General features: G+C 52.7%; 1 protein-coding gene across 1 annotated transcript in view; it reads right to left on the reverse strand.

Annotated features, from left to right (window-relative positions):
* Positions 1-1218: 1218 nt before the first annotated feature.
* Positions 1219-15932, reverse strand: part of ITPKB (inositol-trisphosphate 3-kinase B) — a 70275-nt gene continuing 55561 nt past the window's right edge. Inside the window, exons 5-8 of the mRNA XM_055816561.1 lie at positions 13312-13516; positions 7906-8007; positions 6377-6448; positions 1219-3692 (exon numbers count right to left, since the gene is read on the reverse strand). Coding sequence (XP_055672536.1) covers positions 3477-3692; positions 6377-6448; positions 7906-8007; positions 13312-13516 — 595 coding nt within the window. The 3' untranslated portion in view covers positions 1219-3476. The remainder of the gene's footprint in view (positions 3693-6376; positions 6449-7905; positions 8008-13311; positions 13517-15932) is intronic.

The raw sequence follows: 15932 nt of genomic DNA on the forward strand, positions 1-15932 counted from the left end.
TGCTCAGTCATGAGGCATTTCTTTCCCTGACTTACTCCCTTCCTCTCTCCACCACCACGTCGTGGTGTTTCTTTAACTCTCAAGGATGTTTTTTTGCAGAACAAGGTTGAGGGTCTTACTCTTTACCTTCTGGTTTTGCATTTCAGGGTGCAGCTGGATAAGTTTGGGAGGCTTTTGCTTTCCTCCACAGGTAGGAAGAGTCGTCACCTACCGATGAAGCTCTTGGTGGCCCTCAAGCTGTAAGTAAAACATCAGCTGTTGGTAAGGATGCTGCAGTGGTGCACAAGCCAGCCAGATAGGAAACCCGTATGCCTTCTTCACAGCCCACAAGGGGCTTGCCAGGTGCCCGTACGACAGCCTCCTACCTGTAATACCACCAGCTCCTTCTCGTACCAAGAGGTATCTTGTCTTTACCAAAGTCCACGCTGGGCTTCTCCTGCGGTTTGTTTCAGAGGCTCCATGGCAAGCGGCAGTGATGCTACAGGGACCGGTCCCCATGCTGGGCTGCTTCTGGGGGCTTGGTCATTAAATCTGAGTTTCCTACGGGGCACCCCACCGTCACGTCTGTCCCAGGACAGACTCCTGCTGCCCTGGGCTTGCAACGGAAACCAGGAGAGACTGGAGCTGCTTTCAGGCTCTACAACTTGATTTCTCCTTCATCTGGAGGTTTTTTGGCAGCCTTTGGTCCCAAGCACTCCCTCTGGCGCTGCCCATGGTGTGGCTGAGAGGGAGAGGAGCAGGGGAAGTGTGTGGCTGTGCCAGGCAGCTCTGATGCCCCTGGGTGTGTTGATACTCTTGAGCACAGAAATCACAGGGTGGCACTCGGGAACTGCTCAACAGGAGCCAGAACACAGCGCCACCGAAAAACACGAAGATTGAAAAAATTCCTGGTGTGGAGCTGCCTTTGTGGGCTTTCCTGCAGAAGGGGGATGGAGGAACTCAGGCCTTTCCCAAGGGTGCCCCTCACCCAGCCTGGACCCCCCCCAGCCCCCACTCTGCTCTCACCCTGCAAAGCCAGTGCCCGTTTGCCAGGATCTGTCCCCGGCACGGGATCTTTCCCTGCTCTTGCTTTTACGCAGCACTACTCCCGGCACATGCTGGGGTAGCCAAAGCTGGAGCCCGATTCCCCCCAAAATCATCACGGACATGAAAGCTGGCTCCTGCCTTGTTCTCAGGCTGCTGCAAGCTGCGCGAGGCGGACGCAGGCTGTACACCAGGTGAATGCTTCCCATATGCCTTTATTTGCAAAGTTACAGGATTTTTTTTACAGGCACGGTGCGTTGGTGTTTCAGACCGGTTCATATTTTTTTTCTGTATTACTCAATGACCGAGAGGGGTGGTGGGAGCAGGGAAAATCCCTCACAGCAACCCTTCCAGCCTCCAGGAAGGCATGAGACATCTGAGAAGAACAATCTGCTTCTTTCGAAGCCACAAAGCAAGGAATCTGGTTTATAAACAGGCTTAAAAAATAATATACATACATAAGAACAGTTCCAAGCTAAAGTACAGCGGTAAGTGGTACGTATCTATGCATATCTGTTCACACCCTTTCTCCAAAGCTGGAAAAGGGATGGTTTAAAAACTAAAAACACAGTTAAAAAAAAAAAAAAAAAGAGGGATTCCATGCATTAAGTTTTAGTGTTTTGTGCAATTAAAATGGAAGAAAATAAATATAACTTAAAAAAACCCCAACCTTTTCCATGACACTAATGGAACAGAGGCAAGTCTATAAGGCACTTCCACATGGGCTATTCTAGAAAGCCTGGCAAGGAGCTAAAACAGTGCAACCATTTACAACGGCGTCAGATGAACTAAGGACATCTGTCCGGTGAGATATTCACTGTGAAAAACCTTAGGAGACTTCAGTCCTCAGGAAAGAGGCTGGATGGCCCAATGGCCAACTCCTCCCCCTTATTGCTGCCAGGAGAAGACCTCCCCCACTGAGGCTGCTGGACCTACAACGATGGCATAGGGGCTCTGGAGCACCGCTCCGGGGGAGCGAGATGAGATGGTGGGTTGGAGGACGGAGCAGGTGAGGGCTTCATGGATTCACAGCTGCACAAGCTCCTGCACCGCCGCCTGCGCTGCACACTCCTGCCCTCAACATGGGGGACCCCCCGGCTTGCCCTGGCGCTTCCCTCGATGGCTGACCTTTAGCTCACCAGCTCTGCCTCCGGCAAGCGCTTAGTTCAAATGTTCCAGGAAGTTAAAAAATAGCCTCCGCCCTAAATAGGGAACGGGGTGTTTTTGCAGGAGCGGGAGCGTAGCGGCCGTCCACACAGCCCCAGCAGGCTGGGAAGCCAGCGTCGGAGAGCAGCAGCAGTCAGCCAGCTCTGAGGGGAAAAAAAGGAAAGGCTGGGGGGTGCCCAACTTCAGCTTTGCTTTGCCAAAGACGAGCAACCCCAAGAGCTGCTCTGCTGCTGTAATCCTTTGCCTGCTGTTGATAAAAACTGCAGAGATGCTCCAGGTGGGAGGGTTGCCCGGGGCCGGGTGGGCATCGGTGGTGCTACCTCTACACACGTGCTCAGCTGCTGCTGAAAAAGACTGATCAACCCGGATGGCTACTTTAGGTCTCACAGTAGTCCCTTATAAGCTATTTTTCTCTCCCCCAACCCTGCCCAATGTATTTATTCCCCATGGGGGGCTGGAGATGCCAGCAAAGGAGGGCTGGAAGCAGCTCCCAGCAGGGTAGCTGGGTCTCTAGAGAGGATCCTGAAGTGTTGCACACCCCACCAGTGCACGCAGCGTGGGGGACGTGGGTGGGAAGCACCCAGCCATGGTAAATACCTGTGCCCAACCACATGGCTCTGCAAGCAGGAGGAAACCCCTTACCCTCCAGTGCCACCCGAAAATAACTGCGCAACCTCTACAGGATGTCTTCAAGACAAAGAAACACCCCGATCTGCCCTTCTAGCATCTCTTAAGGACTCAGCACAGCCAGTTCCCTAGGCTGAAAGGTGCTGGCAAAGACAACTAAAGGGCTCCCACCCTGTACCTTTCACTGTCTCCAGGCCTTGCTCATGCACCCTAGCTGCCAGAGGGTCCTGGGCACGGCCACTGAGTGTTTTTGAGATGAAGCTACCAATCTCAGCACAGGGAGAGGGTCCTTCCTCTGCCATCCCTCTTAAAATCAGGCTGTGCAAGCAACAAAAGCAGACAGGCAAAGCATGCACTTGCCTAGGCAACCCCCCAGCTGCTCCCGGCTGGCACGGCCACGTGCTCCCACTGACTCTGTGAAGCCAAGGTTTCAAGTTCAGCTTTTGTTCTGGCAGGTTAGCTCTCTATTTACAAGGAGAGGGAAAAAAAAACACCAACAAACCAAGGCAACCTAAAAAAAACCACAATAAAAACACATTAAATAGGGAGAGTATAGCTTTCAAATGGGAAGGGCAAGGGCTGGAAAGTGTCTTGTAGTGCAGTTCAGAAGAGTCAGTCAGGGGCAGGTTGAGGGTAGTGGCAGAGTCGGACGCGCAGCTTTAATGCAAGTCTTCGCTCTGGGACAGCTCTGTCAGGATCTGAATGAGGTTGTCCAGCCCCCAGAGGTAGCCGTCCTCTCTGTTCCCTTCCACCCAGGGCACGTTGTGCTGGAGAACTTGTCCCTCTGGCAGCGGGGTGGTTTTCCCGAAGTCGATCATCCAGACTTTGGCCTGTTCCTTCTTGTCGTGAATGAAGAGGAGGGAGCTCCCGATCACCTGCAGAGAGGAGAGACCAGTTAGTGGTGTTCCCATGGCTCATTCTCAGCAGCTCTGGGGCTTTCAGACACTTTATCTCAGGCTGCATTTGCAAGAGGTGACACTGTGGTCTTGCACAAGCGAAAGCAAGCTCTGTGTGCTGCTGGCTGTGTTTGCACATGCAAATTAGGTATTGAGACAAGCTGATTTACTCATACAAATCCCAGCTCTTGGCAGAAGGAGAGGATCAGAGAAACATGGGCATGAAAGACAGAGATGTCATTTTGGAAACTGAGTCGAGGTCCCCGTGGAAGAAATGAGATGAATCGTCTCAGCCCTCAGATGGGGATTTTTTCCAAGGCCAGTTCTTTGTGACGAGCTTGTGCTACTCACACTCAGCAGCTATGCAGATGTCACCACAGGGATAGGTACATTCCAACTACAAGTTGCTTGCAATATGCTGTCTCTTCCCTGAAACGCTGCACAATTGCACCCAGATTCCCCCCAGAAAATCCTCACAGCGCTCTGGGGAGGCAAGTTACAGAGGTGCGTGTACATGAATTTCCTTTCCCATCTGCTTTGAAGGGGTCTCTCATGTCCTGATCAGCCTTTGGGAAAATCCTGCAGCAAGTATTGGTCTGAACAAGCCTGGGGAAAGGCCATGGGTGCATTTGGCAAGGTGAAGCACATCAAACACCTCTGACAGTGGAATTCTCAAGGCCTGTTGCAGTGGGACAAGATCCCACAAGCCTGGTGCTCACCACCCATGGAGCAGAGAGATGCTCAGCAGATGGGTACTCCCAGCTCAGACCCCAGCCCATCCCAGTTCACAGCCCCAGCCCAGCAGCAGCTCCGCTGTGGCTTCCCGGTGCTTGGGGAACACATATCGCTGTCAGGCCATTCATCATCGTGAATGATTCTGCTGAATCTGCTCCTCCAGTCAGAAGATTTTAGCAGACAGTAGTACAGAAAAACACCAATGGGTACGCTTCAGAGCTGGCCCAAATAATCATTGCTTTCCAAAGTCCGACGTGCATGAATTGGTGGATTATGAGCTCACTTGCCCTTGTATCACAAACGGGGACCTTGGTGACCAGAGCGCAACAGCTGCTAGCAGACAGGACCCAGCGTGCTGAGAGCCAGGAGTGCCCCACAAGCTGTGCCGGTACGTGGAGCACAGCTCCAGGGGCATCCTGCTGGTGTCAGCCTCCAAAACAGCAGCACTAGATGTTACTGGGGACTCCCACATCCATGCTATCAGCAGGATTTAGTTTGAGGTTTGCCTTTAGATGAGGGTTTTGAATGGGAAGCACGTACTGTTTGCAAAAGCTATTATGAATTTACATTTTTGAGGAGACTTCCTCCTCCAGTGCATTGGGAAAATGTCCAAGGTCCAGAGATATGTGTTATTTCCCAGAAATGCTTATCTTTTAGCTCTTCAAGCCCTCTCTTGGCCAGGATGGAGTGTTTTAGCTTGAAGGAAAAGCCTTTTGCTGACGTTCTTCGCTCGCCTGTCCTGGGTCGCCGAATTTTCCTGCAGCTCCTCGGAGGAGCCCTGCCCAGCAAGGGCCCCACAGAGGGACACGCCGAGCTTGGCAGACCTGCAGCTGCACTTGGTCTCAAAGTGGGATGGAAAGTCAAAGCTGCTGCTTTTTAATTTTTAAGGAGTGGAAACTCCTTTCAAAAACTCCTTGAAAGGCTGCTTTGTTTCTGTGTTTTCAAACAAAACCCTGGCACTTGGTTTCAGGGAGCATTTTGTTTCCCACACTGAACTGACCTGAAACCGTCGGTTTCAGCATTTCCCTTCCAACCGCCTTACAGGCGCTGCCATCGGGAGGCACGGCCCCCTCTGCCTCCGGCTCCTGGCAGGACCCCCCATGTGCAGCGGGGGCTGAAGTGGCTCACGTGGCTCTGGCTGAGGGACAGTGGGCTCTTGGAGCTGGGGCTCCTGCTCCCTCTGAGCCGAGGGTTCCTACGAGGCTCTTTTGCCCACAGACAACAAATGCCAATACACGTGCTCTCATGTTTTGTTAGGTAGATGCAATAGCAAACACTCTTTGCCAACGCTAAATCAATAAAATGATTTCATTAAATCCTGGAGCGTTCCAATTCCTGTTGAAACAGCTGAAAAATGTAGCGTTTCCTCTTTGTTTTCCCACCAGAACTGAAATTTCACTGTAGAAAATGTTGATTTCATGGACACTCATTTCTGGAGGGAAGTCCTTCCAAGGGAAGAGTCCTCACTGTGGTGCCCCAACCAGCTCAGCAAAGGCGGTTTTGGGATATCTGTAATTCATGGCTACATTGAAGCCTTGTTTGATCACAGGGAGCAACTGGCAGCCAAATGATACCCCATGTGCATTCAGACAGGCGTTTCTCTCCAGAAACCCACACTGTGCTGGTACACTAGGGATCTTCCCCAGTCATATAAACCCCTAAGCAGACTGAATTCCTCCTAGATCACTTTTAATCTGTATGAACATTGGTTTTCAGTATATTTGAGCCCATGTCAGATGCATGAACATTACTTCAGTCATCAGCTGTATTTCCACGAGTATTTGATAAACAGGGGTATAAAAATGTGAAAATAAACTCAAAATTGTAGAAATGTACAGCCTCTGACTTTGACTTCTCTTCTTTCTTTGGACAAGCTCAGATTAAAATGTTTGCATTTCCTTGCAGATTTATCTAAACACGAGTATTACCTCATGGCACTTGAAGAACGGGGATGTCTCCAGGGTTGCACGGATACCCTTCAACCGGTTAAGGTAACTGTTCTGGAATTACAAAAAAGACAAACAAACCCAAGCCGTCAGTGCTGCGGGGGGGCGGGCAGGGAGGTCACCCCTCCCAGCACTGCATCCATGACACCATGTTTGTGTGGAGAGATGCTGAGGGTGTCCCTCAGCCACCCTGCTCTCAGCATCCTCCCACAGACATGTCCCTGGGAGAGTGTCCCCTCTTTTGGGATTCACTTATCCTTTTGGCCTCTACAGCATCCTGTGAGTTCCTGTGGCTTCCAAAACTCAGTAAGAACATTTGCTTTTGCTGAAGCAGTGCTTTCTACAGACTTTCCCCACCGCATCCGTGGTGCTCCCATGGAGGGAACAGCTAATTCAGCGGCTGCTGCTGGGCACGTGCAGCCAAGCTGCTTTTTTCTCTCACCTGCACTCTTTCTAATAGGTCAACTCTTCATCTCGTCACTTAGTTAAGCATTGTGAGACACTCCTGTAACTCTGTACCACCACTTCTGCAAAGTCGGTACCGTAGGTGGAAGGGCTTTCACACTAGTCAGCATGCAGGTCAAGACCGACGCGCCAGTTCGAGCATCCCTGCAAACTGCTGGAAGGCACTAAAGGTTCTCAGGGGCCCCTTTGGTAATCTGCACAGGAGCACACACAGCAGGTATCTAGCCGCTACAACACACCTAAATTTTCACACTTTGACTGTGTGGGGAGATGAGGGGGGGTCACTGTATTGCAATGGTTTGGCCAAGAAGCCCTGTCCAGAGCCAGGGCATGATGGTGTGAGTGTGCTCAAAGATCTTTGGGGATAAAATGCAGCCAGGCGACTTCACTTTCAGATCCAGGAGTAATGCCTGGGCAACTCTTGTCCAAGTGAGCACGGCTGGTTTAACGGAGACAGTGCCAAGGGCCACTCCAGCTGGAGCCCTGCGTTTGTAGGCTTCATGGAGTGAAGCTTAAAGCCGGACAATGGGAGCGTTTTTTCAAATAGGATATTTGACACAGCTGGTGTAAATTGTTTACAGCTACATCTCTTATTCTCCTGGCAACACAGAGAAACTTGGGAAATGCCAGCTGTGGCTTGCCCATGCGAAGGGTGCCTGGTGCAGGCAGGGGGATGCCCTGGCCACCCTTCCTGCGAGACTGAGCGCAGGGCAGCCCGCTCTGCCAGGACGGGAGCCCCCCACATTGCATACTGTGGGAAAGAGCAGCTCAGACGCTGCTGTCAGCCCCAGGGACGAGGGGGCAGAACATGGCTATGCCTCTGCAGTGGGTTTTGGGGCCAACCCCTGAGCATCCTCATCAGACGTGGACCTGGCTCAAGCAGTGCTGCTGCAACAACCATGTCCTCTCCCAGCCCTCCACTGCTCTCCCCTTACCCCTGCGCCAGGACGAAGCTTCTCTTTGCCATTTTTAATGCTTTTTAAAGAGAGATTGCTCACGCTGCAGCCCCTCAAGAGCAGGGAGCCCCCCCAGCATCCCCCACTCACCAGAACGTTGCGGTTTCCTCTGGTGAACTCCCTGAAGGCCTCCATGACTTGTTCCTTTGTCCGTGTCTTCTTGAAGTCCCGGTTCACAGTGCCGTCCTCTTTCTTGAAAAGAAGGGAGAGCAGTGAGTGGGATGGGGAGGGAGGGAGCCAGGGCAAGACCGGTGTTTCAGCAGCCACGCATGCCCCTGAGTAGGATGCGACCAGCCTTTTTGGCAGCTAAAGGACTCGTCTATGGAGGAGGGGTGAGCAGGGGCAGCAGCTCTCTGCCTTGCACATCCCAAATCATCCCACAGCTCTGCTGCATTGCCCCCCAGTGCAAATGGCAAGTCTCCACCATCACATGCTCACCAAGGTCACTGGCAAGCTACCTGTCATGGACCTGGTGTTCGCTGTCAAGAGGCTGGAGACGACCCATTTCTGGCCACACTGTGCCCAAACGGCCTCCTATCGCTGCTGGGGCTGAGCACAGGCTGCACCCCTGCCTGGGTGGCACACTTGACCATAGCAGGACAAAACTGAGTGTAGATGGAGACAGCATCTCAGGAGCACACAAAAAAACCCTCTCCATGAGCCACTGCAGCAAGGAGATGAAGGCAAGGAGCAAGCCCCACAGCTGTCTTGCCTCACTAGTCCTTTTGCTAGCCCTTGGACAGCAAACCCCCAAAGGCAGCAGCCTGGCACCGAGATGCAGGGAGCAGCCTTGTGCTCTCCTCCACCTCTTCCCAGAGGCACATCTGTACTTGGCTTGCCACTGGGATGCCACAGCTTGGCCATCTGCAGGGACAGCATGCAGCCCTGACCCAGAGGCTCCTGGCTGAACCTCTGGCAGTTTTGTAGGTCGCTCCCCATTTCCCTGGTCCTGCTGGGGCTCTGATTTTCGGATCAGCATGTCCATTGTCTGGAGCGGCTGCAGGCTGGGCAGGCAGAGCTCGCTTCCTGGATACAGGGGCTATTTTAAACCACATGTGCTCCTGCTCACAGCTCCGCTTGCAGAGCTTCATCCTGCTGCTCCAGACAGCTCATTTGCACACAACAAAGCAATAGGATAGAGGCCATAAAGACATCCTGTGGGCTGGAGAAGATGAAGTAAGGATGAAGCAGCAGCGCAAAAGTGGAGGAAAGAAGACAGCACAATGAAATCACCTGCCCCAGAGATTTATGTGCCCTGGCGGGACTTTAGGACCCATCCAGGGAAGTGTCCTGGGATGGGGCCATGTGCATCCCCCTGGACAGAGGGCTGGCTGTGGGCATGGTGGCCAGATCAGCTTGGGGGAAGGCCGAGCGCTTAGACTACAGAGAGCTGGGCAAGGTGAGCCCAGCATCCAACCCACAGCTGAGGTACAGTTTAGGACGAATCACACAGTGCGCTTCCAAGTTCCAGCTTGTGTTTTGTGCAAGTGTTAACAAAGGCAATAACAAAAGCAATGTGTGAAAGGTCTTAGTCTCCAGGAAAATCTTTGTTTGCACAGGGTTCAACCAATGCACCCAGCTTCAAACCACCCTGGACCCAGCCTGAGCACCGACCGTGCTGCCACAGGATGCAAGAGGAAGGCTAACAGCTGGCAGAGCACGTGTTGGTAGGGGCGAGGGACTACCTTCTCGCTGGAGACCTCCCTGCCGTAGCAGCCGTCCTGCCGGTGGACCCAGCAGAGCCAGGCTCTCTGCTTGTGGCTGTGTCTCACGAGGCAGCAGGCTGCAGCAGCGCAGGCAGGAGGCCTTACTGAGGAGTGCATACTGCTCTGGTGGCATACGCGCGATGTATAGGGGAAGAGCATTACGCTGCTATACATCTTGTCACGTGAGCCCTGACGCGGTAGTTCAGAATTCAACCCACCCTCTCCCCGGGGGATGATAGATATCAATTTGGAGAAGTGCCACAGCACTGATTCCACATGTAAAGAGCACGACTTTCCACAAAGCATCCAAGAAAGGAGATGGACTTCTAAGTGCTCCTAAAAATAAATGAAAATCACAGATGGCCTTTCAGATAAGGCAATCTAGGCTTCAGGAGAGCCAAGCAGCCTACCCGCAGCGCTGCTCCCACCGTTACCCGCCTCCCGCTGTTTCCTTGCCCAGCCAGACGTTGCTGCCGTGGGGCTGACAACTGCCATGACATTTACAGGTGTCTGAGCCCCGAGGGGGCTGGCTTCCACACAGCAGAAATGTGAGGGGGGCTGATAAGGCATATCGCAACCTCCGCCCCACCAGCCATTCCAGTTTGCACTGGCGTCACTGGGGCAGGGTTCAGGTCAGCCAGCTCTCCCTCCAGCACTGTGTCCGGCCTCGGATGGGGCTCACCAGCTGCCCATCTCGGGAAAGTCAGGTGAGGGTTTTTAGGGCTGGTTCTGGGACCCTGGAATACCGTCCCACCATGGTCTTGCTGCAGGCAATGGGGAGTGACCCAGACCAGAGCAGGAGCTCTGGGGCGACACTTCTTGCAATGAGCTCTAGTAAGCCTCAACTGGGTCACCAGGGATTACCTGTATTACTTTTAGCGTGCCAGTTTTATTAATAGCTACTTTTCTAACAGTTTCAAGCTACTGCAGAAAGTTAGATGAGTGTCATTACCTCCTTTTGCAGGGGAATATTTCCATTTTAAAGCGGAAGAACCAGATGCTCAAGGCCACCTGGGAAAGCGAGAGCTCAGCCAGGAAAGGGTCCCCATCCTCACTGGCAACCCTGAGCGGCCTGTTTGCCTCAGCTGCCCACGCCGCCCCAGAGGCTGGTGCTGCTCCTCTCCTTCCCTGTGCCCCCTTCCAGCCCACCCACCCCGGGCCAAATCCTGCCCTTCCCCCACGTGGCAAGGTGCTGTCCTGTATCAGCCTCTGGCCACGAGCGAGGGGCAGAGCAGATTCACCCCTGCTCTTTCCAGGGAAGCATCCGCAGCAGGAAAGAAAGCATGGGGAGATTTGTCATTTAATAATATTTTCCTGAAATTTCCTCCGAGGACTCAGTAGCAGCCCAGGGCACCGAAGGTGCTTTCCCTAATGTGGAGGCTCAACCCCAGAAATAGGGCAAATACAGGGATACGGCACAGCACGACCAGTTCTTCAGCCCTACTAGGAAAAAAGCCAGGTGGGAACCAGCGTGAACTGTTAATGCTTTAGCTTAGGGAAAAATAATCCAGAAGCTGAGGGATTTAAGGAGAATTACAGTAATTAGAGCCTTGATCAAATTAGTCAGCCCCTAGCAGCAGCAGCATAATTACTCCTGGAGGCCAGCACTTCTCAACATTTTTCAGTTAAAGGGCTGCCTCACTTCTTTGAAAAAATCCACTGCTCGCATCACACAGCAGTTTGCTCCTGGCTGGCTAAAACAGGTGCCACTCTCACCACTCCTTTACAGATTTCATTTCCCTCCACAGTGTTTTCTGGCCTGTGTGGGAATACGATTTGGACTGGTTTTTTTTGGTTTTGGGTTTTTTTTTTTGTTTGGGTTTTTTTTTTATTTATTTATTTTTCATTTTAAGTGGGTCACATACGACCTGCTTTTGCCATAAAGCCCCCTAAACATCCGCAGATCACAGGCTGAGAAGCACCGCTGGAGGCCAAGGATATATCATGTTGGACTATAAATAGAAAAACATTCCTGATTATAGCAAGAAAGCAGGGAGAAGAAACAGCACATGGGAGCTTTGGTCCCAACTGGCCCACTCCTTTTTTTATATAGCCTCAGTTTTATAATAAGCACCAGCAAAATAGCAGTAATGGGAATGCAAAACAGCAGCAATGGGAACTAGGCAAAGGGTTGTCCCGAGCCGGAGCAGCTCACAGCGTGCGTGTGGCACCCAGGGCAGCAAAGGGTCTTTGGGAGAGCTGGGGAGACCAGGGAAGAGCTGCATGAGCAGGCAAGTGTCCTGACCCAGTGCAGGCACCACAAAAAGCTGTTGCAGGGCAGCATGACCCACAGCATCCCAGGCAGGGGCATGGGATGGGCAGGGGTGCCTCGCGTTGCCTGCCAGAAAACCCTTGAAGGGGTTCAACCTAAGGGCTGCTCCTTGGGTTTCTGAGAGTCGAGTTAGAGATAAATGCACTGTCCTCTTCTGGCCATGAAACAGCTGAACGAAGAAGGTACCCTCCCCCCTGTGTGCAACACGCTCTGCTGGGCTTCACCCCACACACTTTGTCCCTTCCCACCAGCGATCTGGTATGTGGGTAATCAGAAGCAGCAGCTCTGAGCGACCCACTCGTGCTGATCACCTTTTAAAGCCATGGTCTAACATCTGCATTTGTTTGCCGTTTGACTGGTGAGGTAAAGGGGAACACTACCAGGAAAGTCTACAAAGTCTGGTGCAAAAGCTTTTTCAGGGAATGGCTTAATTTGTTTTAATTGTATCATTTTGACACTGCTACCTCCAGTCAGCAGAGGTGCAGAAGTTTAAGGCCGGAGACTGAAATGGGCATTCCGGGAGAATCCCACCCAACTCAGGAGAAAAAACATCCGTGATCAAAAGAAAGAAACTCCTCCAACCAAGAGACATGTAGAAATCAAGTCATCATTTCCACTAAGAGCAAGTGGCTGCCCTGAGCTACCGCATGGCCCCCCAGCACTGCCCCACACCTGAATTCCTGCGGGAACAACTTGGCTGAGCTCCCCTTGGCTGCCAAGCCAACACCATGTCCAGGCATGTGATGAAATCCTTAGCTCAAGCATGATATTATGTTTAATTCATGTTGACTGGCTATCAAAAAGCATATGCCATTGCTAATGTTCACAGACCTAACTGTTCAAGTGCCATGCTGGACATCTCCCTCGCCACAAAGCCTGCTTGCCAGGAAAAAAGCTCCTGGGCTGGCTGATCTCATGGGGACACAAAAGCATCCCAGCAGGTATCTCCAAAAACACGAGCAGTGCTGGAAGCAAGCACAGTCAGCAGGTTACAGGCACGCAAGTGCCGGCAGAAAGTGCTGCTGCTTGTGGCTGCCCCATTTCATAGGGCTCCGTTGCTGATTTTTTCCAGGCAGGGATATAAATACAGCCTCCTTACCAACTGTGGCTAAACTCACAGCTCCAACCACAGATCGGCACACGTTCAAGCTGGAATTTGGATTAATGGCTCAGCCTAGCCGCACAGCGGTTATCAAAAGCAAGCAACTAATTTGAGTCTTCAAGCTGGAGGATGGCGCTGTGCAGTCAGGGAAATCAACCAAGTGGCTGATTTAATGAGATTATAGCTAAAACTGTCCTCTTGCACTGATGCCCTGAGCTCAGCTGTGCTCTCAGAAGAGCGGTGCTGCTGTGGGCCAGCTCCCTGATGAGGGTGGTTCAGCTGCAGGGACTGGTGATGCCCTGATGTGGCACGGTCTTGCCACCAGCCTGCTGTGTGCGTACCTCTGTGAGTGAGTCTGATTACCAAATGCTCCCAGCAGCTATTCCCCCTGCTCTGCACACCTGGAGCAGCCTCACCTTTATCCCCTCGATCCTGAAGCCCAGTGTGGCTGTGGAGCTGATCGTCTCCCTCCACTGCATGTAGCGGGGCTTGGTTACTGCCCGCAGCACGTTCTCCTCCTCAGTGGGGGCATCAGGGTCCACCTCAATCATCTTCTGGTACATGTCCTTCCTCAGGCTCGGCTTCTTTCGGGCTTTTATCAGCTCCTCCTCCAAGTATGTCCTGCAGGGAGTGAGGGAGGGAATGTTAGCAGGGCTGTAGGGCTACCACACCAGGTGCTGCATGTCCACAGACAGCCCTGGCCACAGAAATCAGCTCTATCCAAGACAGCTGATCCCTATGGAGCAGGGCAGCATAGGAAATAATAGAGCAAACCTCACTGCAGGTGAATTGATCCTGATTCCATTAGCACCTGATGTCTTTTCAGTTCATCAAGGAACCACAACCAGTTTGGCAGTAACAAGGGAGATTATTTCTCACAGGTGCCTCCTACGGCCACTCCTTGGTCCTGGGGGTCTGTCCCCCAGCACCCGGCAAAGCTGAGCAGTGACTTAGTGGCTCTTGCAAGCTGAAGGTGGCTTTCCAGATGTGCCCAGGAAACTGCCCGCATGCTCTGGGGTCCGGCTGAGCTGAAGGCAAGAGGGAGGCTGCTGCCTCTGAGCCCTCGGTGTTAGCTGCTGCTCCCTCCGAGGTTTGGCCAACGTGGGTGGCTGCTGCCAAAGCTGCTCCTGTGCCTCTCCTACGCTTTCCCATCGCCTCACCCTGTGCACCACGAGGGCTGTGCCTCACCAGCTGCTGAACAGGGGTGTTTTACACAGGGCTGTTTCTCTGCTGCTGGTTTTGCTTTATATAGGTCTGCTTTAATCTAGCAAAAGCTTCCTGTACAGGATGGAGCAGAGGAAGGGATGGAGCCTTGACCAGGTGTTTACCATCCCCCCAGGACCACAAGGTGCGGCCAGAATGAAGAAGGGAGGATGGAAGGTACAGAGGAGTGTGTAAAGACCTTAGTTTTATGCATCCTTCAGGGGAGCACCACTCTCTGCCAGAGCACACCGATGGAGAACTTCTGCACTCTGGCATGCAGAAAACAATCATCCACAAAGTATACTTCCTGCAGCAGTGATAAGCCACTACATAACTCCTCTTGTGGCTCCCAAACCTGCTGCAGCTCAACCTGGCAAGTGCTCAGGCTCTCTCTAAACAACTTACCAGGCTGGGTGAGATGTCCCAGTGAAACGACACAGGAATGACCCTATCAACCACCTCCTTCCCCCCAAACCCAAACTGCTCTACACCTCCCAGTAGCCATGCCTAGCTCTGCAGAGGTGCCGTGCCCTCTCCCCATGTCCCTTGTGCCAAAATCCCAGCACTGTGCATGTGGCTCACCTCCAGAACCAAGCACAACGCACAAGGAGCATGCTAGGCAGACTATGTGGGAGGTGTTCCTGTGTTTCCCACAGGCTTAGCAAGGCAAACTGGTGTCTTTTCTCAGAGCAGGCATATGATCACTGAGCAGACATCCCCAGGGCATCAGCCCCTTTGAAAAACACTGCAGATAAAAGCAATGACAGGCTTGAGGTGAGATCACCAAACCCGTGATTTTGGGGCAGACGGAATAAAATAGCAAAATAAAGCAGCGGTGTGCTCAGAAGTGCTGCTCACACCGCTCAGAAAGCTACATTTCCTTTTGATGAGAATGACAGATCATCTATGTCTGTGGTTTGGTCCCCCTGCGTTGCTCCAGGCTTGAACCATCATCACCAGGGCTTAAGAAAGACAGCTCTGTTTAGGGATGATTGGGGGAGGCTGCCGCATCCCAAAGCTAGGTTGCCATGAAAAAACCAAACCTGTATCTGCCTGGCGGCAAGCTGCTGGCTCAGAGGTCAGGTTTAATAGTCCTGAGGTTTAGTTTATTTGCCAGAGCCTCTCCTTCCTGGCCACTGGAATGGCCCACTCCCCAGCATCAGCCCAAATCACCTTCCCTCACCAGCTCCTCCCACAGCACCATCTTATTTAATGATGATGATACCCAGCACATTTGCCCCCTTGCCTGCTCTGCCTGTCTTAACTCCAAAAACTCAAGTTGCACAAATCACCAGACCTGTGATTTTTGCGCAGGAGGCTTTCCTCCTCCCAGAGACAGCTGCAGGAGCACCCAGACAGCGTGACCAGCAAGTTTTCTTCTGGTGGCTGTCATATATGGGTCCAGAATGGGTCCTGTCTCCTTCCCGCAGCAGCATAGTGTGTGCCAGCCGGGGCCACGTGGCTGCGCTGGGGCCCCCTGCCCTTCTCTCCACCCCTCCGGTGGAAAGTATTCCTCGCCTCTTCCCTGCCGACAGCCCAACCCGCCAGTTCGAGTTTCACATCGGGAGTTCAGGAGGGGAAAAAAAGAGATTCCTTCCTCCCACAGAAACCATCAGCTTTTCCAGCAGCGCAAGCGTCTCCACTGCGTCTGGGCTGCGCCTTAGCCAGCGAGGGGGGTCTCAACCTGCCCCGCTGCCAGCCTGCAGCAGACCCAGGGCCAAGCAGTGGCCTGAGGCCGCTCCAAAACTGGCAGATGCCTACAGTCACCAGCCCTGCTCACGTTTGCTCTGGGATGCCCTTGTCATCTGTGGCATCACTAGCTCAAAACCTGCTG

Source organism: Falco peregrinus, chromosome 11 (assembly GCF_023634155.1).
Source record: "Falco peregrinus isolate bFalPer1 chromosome 11, bFalPer1.pri, whole genome shotgun sequence".
Classification (NCBI taxonomy): domain Eukaryota; kingdom Metazoa; phylum Chordata; class Aves; order Falconiformes; family Falconidae; genus Falco; species Falco peregrinus.